This window comes from Aptenodytes forsteri, unplaced genomic scaffold (assembly GCF_000699145.1).
Source record: "Aptenodytes forsteri isolate BGI_AS27 unplaced genomic scaffold, ASM69914v1 Scaffold172, whole genome shotgun sequence".
Lineage (NCBI taxonomy): Eukaryota > Metazoa > Chordata > Aves > Sphenisciformes > Spheniscidae > Aptenodytes > Aptenodytes forsteri.
The window spans coordinates 285,556-291,760 of record NW_008795018.1 but is presented as its reverse complement, the minus strand read 5'-3'; the positions used below and the strand labels follow the sequence as shown (position 1 = coordinate 291,760).

At 37.1% G+C, this 6,205-nt stretch overlaps 1 protein-coding gene across 1 annotated transcript in view; it reads left to right on the top strand.

Annotated features, from left to right (window-relative positions):
• Window positions 1-5,439, top strand: part of DNAJC15 (DnaJ heat shock protein family (Hsp40) member C15) — a 20,231-nt gene extending 14,792 nt beyond the window's left edge. The window contains exons 4-5 of the mRNA XM_019471111.1: window positions 243-313; window positions 3,438-5,439. Of these exons, the coding sequence (XP_019326656.1) occupies window positions 243-313; window positions 3,438-3,508 (142 nt within the window). The 3' untranslated portion in view covers window positions 3,509-5,439. The remainder of the gene's footprint in view (window positions 1-242; window positions 314-3,437) is intronic.
• Window positions 5,440-6,205: the final 766 nt, after the last annotated feature.

Here is a 6,205-nt window from a genome sequence, read left to right as displayed (position 1 = left end):
TGTTTTTTAAAAAAACCTGAAAGATATTTGTATGTGTCAAATACACAGGCTTTTTAAAAATGTTGTTCTCGGTGTCTTACATGCCTTTGTTACTGTTACTTCCTCGGAGATGCAGTTTTATGTTTTGTCCACAAGATGGTGAAAATCTCAAGTTTTAATTATTTTTGAAGCCGTTATAAACTGTTAATTTGTAGCCTAAGCGCAGTGGCATTTATGGTAAACACTTCAATTTTTTTTTGCAGTCCATCTGCTGGCAAGGCCAAAATCAGAACAGCCCATAGAAGAATCATGATTTTGAATCATCCTGATAAAGGTAAATAATTATTAGTTTTCTTAACCAGAGCTGGAAAGGACGAGACTTAAATGAGATCCTTTCACTTTACTGATTGTGTAAATAACCCCACTGAGTGCAAATGTATGTTGTTTATTTATAGACTTGAGCTTTCATGTGTCTTCTCTCAGATAAACCAGGCTTTATGAACTGCAGTTTTACCCATCTTTCTTTAATGTTGTTTTCTAGACTTGTGCTGCTTCAGGTTAAAACTATGAGCTCAGGGACCAGCCTTCCACACTTTAAAGAAACTTATTCAAAAATAAGAAAAAAATAGCTATAACATTTTTACATTAAACTGACATGTTTTGAACTGAGATGGACCAGTCACGTGTGTGAAAGTAACTTTCTGTGCGGAAATGTTCTGCAGTCACTAAATACATCATTGATGAATTTCAGACTTCCTGGAATTCGCTTGGAAAAAATGTAAAGCTGGGCACTGTTGCTTTACTGGCCAGGTTTTTAATGTAAATTTATCATACAGAGAGGCTATTATTATAACTTTAACTACACTACAGCTGGTTGAGAAAGAAAGCCCATATGTTCATTGCTGTTTCTACTTTAAAATAACAGATGGTGAAGAGTTGCACTGTATTTCAGAAGTCAAAAGGGGAGATCGGAGGGTTTTTATATCTTTTTGACAGAATTACAGGGCTCCCTGCCAGCACCCCATTTTAAGAAAATGAAAAAATAACTGTGACCACTGGCCATGGGAAGTGTTTAGTCGATGCTTTGCTTTGCTGTCTTCACCCCTCAGTTTAATTCTAAAGTTGTCCTGCTTATTTGATTTCACACTTTCATTTTTTACCCTTTTTATAATGTATAAACTGCACAGACATAGAAGAGAAATTATCTTCTGCATTTCCAATATATTACGATGGTCAGAGGCCTCTTAACCACTAAAGTACCTATTAGGTCAAAATTTTTTTGATAATGAACTTCTAAGTTTATTGTCGCAGTACTTAGAGACGTGAGCCAGAACCGTGAATCTCCATGTGGGTGTTGAGTAGACCTAAAGAGGCAGTTCCCTTTACGAAGATCGTACATTTTAACGACCCACTCTTACAGCTGTAATGCACCGGCAGCTGGGCACAGTGTAGGTTTGGATGGATGTAGTGAGCCCTCCTGCGTGCTATTAAGATGGAGCATTTTCTCAGTAGGAACACCAGTTGAAGGGATTTGTGCCTCTGTGCTGCCCCTGCAGCTCTTCTGGCATGGCCGTAGAAAAAAATCTTATGTAATTTTGGCTGCAGGGCTAGGGCCTGGAGTAATCTTGAACACGTGGCATCACAGAGAGACTTGTTTGCTTATGTATATTTCTTCTGGTTGTGGGTAGCACAGGTGTGCTTTTAAAAATAATACTCAACATTAGAGTGCTATTTTAAAATAATACTTTACCAGATGGAGTTGATAGAAGAAAGGGCAATAATTACAGGTTTTAAAAGTTACATATGTTATCTGAGATCCCAAATGTCAAAGAGAGAATTATTAGAAATAAATAAATAAGAAATACATAGAAGTTTGCATAATAACATCCCCAGTGAGCGTTACTAAAATGGTTGCTTATTAACCTTTACATAGTTCAGTTTAAAGTGTTTTTATATTGATACATTGTATGTTAATTTATCAGTTACTAATTTTATGAAAGAATATTTGCTCACAGAAAAAGAGGAGGAGAGAAGCCTTTTGGACTTGCCCTAATTATAAACAAACACTTAGGCAATCATGAGATTGAATTTTCTCTCATTGGAGGGCTACAAAATTGGCACTTAAGGATGTAAATGTAGTGAAAACACTTCCAGCAGATATGAATTTACTTTAAGATCCTGCACTCTAGACATGTAGAAAATCAACATACATTTAAAAATTACTTGAGATACATTGTTTATTGCAGTTTTTAGTCTTTACTGTTTGTTTGATCTCTTGTCTACTCTTTGAAAGAAGCAATTCTCAATGTAGTAAATCCTATTCCTGTCTAAAAAGCCAGTTGGTTTAAAAAAAGAAAAAGAGAAACTCATTTTCCAGTAGCCAGTTCTCTACCCTTCCCCTGCCCTGCCTCACCTCCTCCGGTGTGTCTTACCTATTAAGGCTACATTCAAACAAAACCAAAACATGAACAAGAGAACGCCATTACTTTTTCCAGTTGTTTTATTACACCCTGAAATGACTTTATAATGATTTGGATTCCTGAAGGAATGTCCTAAAGAAGTCTTTGAGCAAGCATTGCCACATGTGTCTACAACTAGTTCTGCGTGTTTCTTCTATCATTATCATTTCTGATGAATTGAATAGAATGAACGAAATGATGAATGAAAAATTATGATTGAACAGATGCTTTGGAAAAGGCTATTCAGTGCACAGTACTGCTGGAATCATATTTTCATGTAAAAAATATAGGTGTATTATAGTAGGTGATAAGTGACTGATACAGACCTTGTAATGTTGTTTTTGGTGGCTGTAGGCAGATGGTTGGCACTCAAGGGGAGAGTAAAAAAACCAAACACAAAAAGACCGCTGAACTGTAATCAGATTGTTAGATGGAGCGTAAAGCAATGACAGTGTTCAGGACTAGAAGTTAGAAGGCGTACCATGTTTAAATAGCTTTAATGTGATGGTTTCTGGCTGGTAATTCCGGGCGTCTAGCACAGGAGAGGCTTGGTGTGTGTGTGTGTGCATGTGCACGCACTTAATGATTCTTTGTCAAAATTATTTATAAAACTTTACCTCTTAGTTTTTGGGGTGGGTGGAAATAATAGCTATTAGCTTTGGATGAATGTTCAAGACAGCTGACCTTGCATATGTTGCAGCAACGTTGCACTGCAAGTCTAAATCACACCGATGTAAAGTGATTTCAGATTTCAGTCTTCTCTCTGAGACATTGTTCAGTGTTATTCTTCAGTGACTTCAGTTTTGATGACATTTCTCATGTTTCCTTATCAATTAGTTTGCTTCATATCAACGTAATTTTTTAAGCAGTTGTATGAAAAGGATCTATTTAGGAAGGAGGAGCTAATGAAAGTGAGTAATAAGGGGATGCTGCAAGTGAAGTAGTTTGGTGTTTAATACTGATGTGTAAATGGTATTCCTTTCCCCTTTTTCTTCTCAGGTGGATCACCTTACGTAGCAACAAAAATAAATGAAGCAAAAGACTTGTTGGAATCCACTGCCAAAAACTGAAATCCGAAGCCTTGGGTCATAAGAGATTCAGCAGATACATTGTACAACAGCTTTCATAGCTACTTGCTCTGCACAGTTTCTTAACACCGCATTGATTGTTCCTATTTATTGTCATAATTAAATGTTTAAGATTATTTAAAAGCAAACTGAAATCTTTTACAGTTATGTAAAGTTATGTACAGTTATGCTCCGAGGAGCAGGGAGTTGGACTCCATGATCCTTATGGGTCCCTTCCAACTCGAGATATTCTATGATTCTATGTATCAATTTTAGTGTCTTCTTACTGAGTTATGATCCATTACAAGCTTTGAAAATGTTCTCCTACTGTCTGTGTCTTTCTTCAGAAGTAGTTGCTTCTTTCATTAAACTTTTTTGGAGCTTTTTAAAATTTAAAAAATAGTCTTAAATATAGGGGTTTTTTCTTCATTGATGAAGGCTTGACTGTTGCCAGAAAATCTGTGACAATGTATTGAGTCACAGGAAGTATGGCAGACCCCGTACGGCAAGTTTTCAGCATCACCTTACGCTTGAATCTGTTCATTTGTGAAATAGTAGGGTTTATTCATGAGTGCAGTTCGAGAGGTGCAACACAGAACAAAATGACTGACGGGACTACAGACTGCAGTTTCCATTAGCTGTATCTGTGGGGCTTGGAGACATGAAGGAAGAGGCTTGGTTTTGGTTAGTTCTTTTGCATATTGAAAGGTCTCTGAAATTGTCAAATAATTATTTGGACATGCTTTTACTTCAAGTCACAGAGTACGTTTACTCTGTAGCAGTTGGGGTGGTGCAGGGTTTTCCGTGGCAGTGGAACTGAAGAAGGTAGGTCCATGTGGCATGGAGTTCAGATGGATTTTGCAGGCTGCGGTTGTCTAGGTCAGTCCAGTCATGTCAGCCTGGTGTAGGACTGATATAGCAGGGAGTAAACAGGACTGTAACCCTGATGATAGTCGCTTTGCTTATGGCTCTGGGTGGACTTACTGGGTTAGTTCTCCAGTAATCCTCACATCTCTGCATTAGTTCCATTTCCCAAAGTATCATACACACCTCCTTATGTAGCACCCTAGCAACCTAGCGCTGGCTTCAGGCAATACTGAAGCCATGGATCTCTGACTTTAAAGAGAACACATTTTAATTGACAGCTGAGAGTAGATGCTATTTGAGGCACTTGACTGCTGCAAATTCCTACCGGTAAGTTGGCTGCAGATGAATTAACTCCTCTAAGGGGATGATGATGAGATGAGACAGTCTAGTGGCTTCACTGCAAGACTGAAAAAACTTTCAAGTATCCATTCAAACTCGTATCATTTGAGGTACAACAAACAACTCGGTGAAGTACTACAAATATAAAATTTAGATACCCCATTTCCTAGGTTATTTAGCCAGAGGAAAGTGGCTAAGAGCAGTTAAATAATTAAAGCATCCAACCTCATATTATCCACCAGAACGTGCATTTGTCTGTTCATCCAGTGGTGGATGTCCAGATTATATGGTTTTTTCCTTGAAAGGGAGAAAGAATATGAATTTTTTTTTTTAACAGGTTCCCCCCACTTTGTCACAATTCCCGTACTTTCATTAAAGATAGATGAAAAAACTTTAAGTTGACCCCAAAAGAAAATTCTAACTTCAGGTAATTTAGAGACTTCTTGAGAGTTAGAGTGGCAGGACATATGACACAACTTGACTGGATAAAGCAAAAAAGGCTGCAGGGAAAAACCTGCCTGGGAACGGGCGTATGCTATACGAGTACTACACTTGTGACATTTAACTAACGCTCTAATACAAGAAACTTTAATTTAAAGATAATGGGCTTTATTCGTATGCAGCAACCCTAACTGGTTTTTGTTAAAGGAGTAGCCACCAATTAACGCACATTTAAGGTTAATTACTCCTTTCACTGGTATACCAGTTTGTATTAGCAAAAAAAAAAATCATTAAGGTTTTCATTTTGGGAGGAGAGAAGCAAGATGGTGGGCTTGTTCCTCGTTTTCTTAAGTGGAGTCCGGTAAGTGATCTGAGTCATTGTTCGAAAGCAAAATTGATGTGTATGGTAGGTAGCAAAAACATTCTCTGCAATGATTTTGAACTGACTAGCTGTTGTTTTCATATGATTGCCGCCTTTTTTTTTTTCTGAGTAAAATGAGGTATAAAGAGCTATTCTAAAGTATCAGTTGAAACATGCATTAAAGGTGGCTACTTGTTCTGTTCTTAAAAATTAATTTCCCATGTCTTTGTAGGAAGTAGAGTTTTATTTTTGTGAGATTGTGTTGTTGATAATTTTCTTCCTGATCTAATTATTTATATCTGATTATTTTGGACGAAACACTTTTTTCTGGCTTTTAGTTATGAGAGAGATTGTCCTTCTTAATAAAAAGAAATAAAACCAAGTTCTAGTTCTGCTTTCTCCCTCTTTTCAGAGCAGACTTCTGACCGATTAACAAATTTGACAAATTAACAAATTAAAAAATTCAACAAATTAACTTTGGCCAGTCGTATCTCTGGAAAATGCTGTAAAATGAGTGAAGCTAATGAATAGCAGTTGTGAAAGCATCATTATTGTATGTCCGGTGCCATAACATCACACATACAATAGCATAAGTATGTATCCGTGGAAGCAACTAATTTTGCTCGTCTGTTCACTGGCAAAGCTTACTTTACCTACTAAATGATGTTAGGAAGGATGACGATAGGACAGTG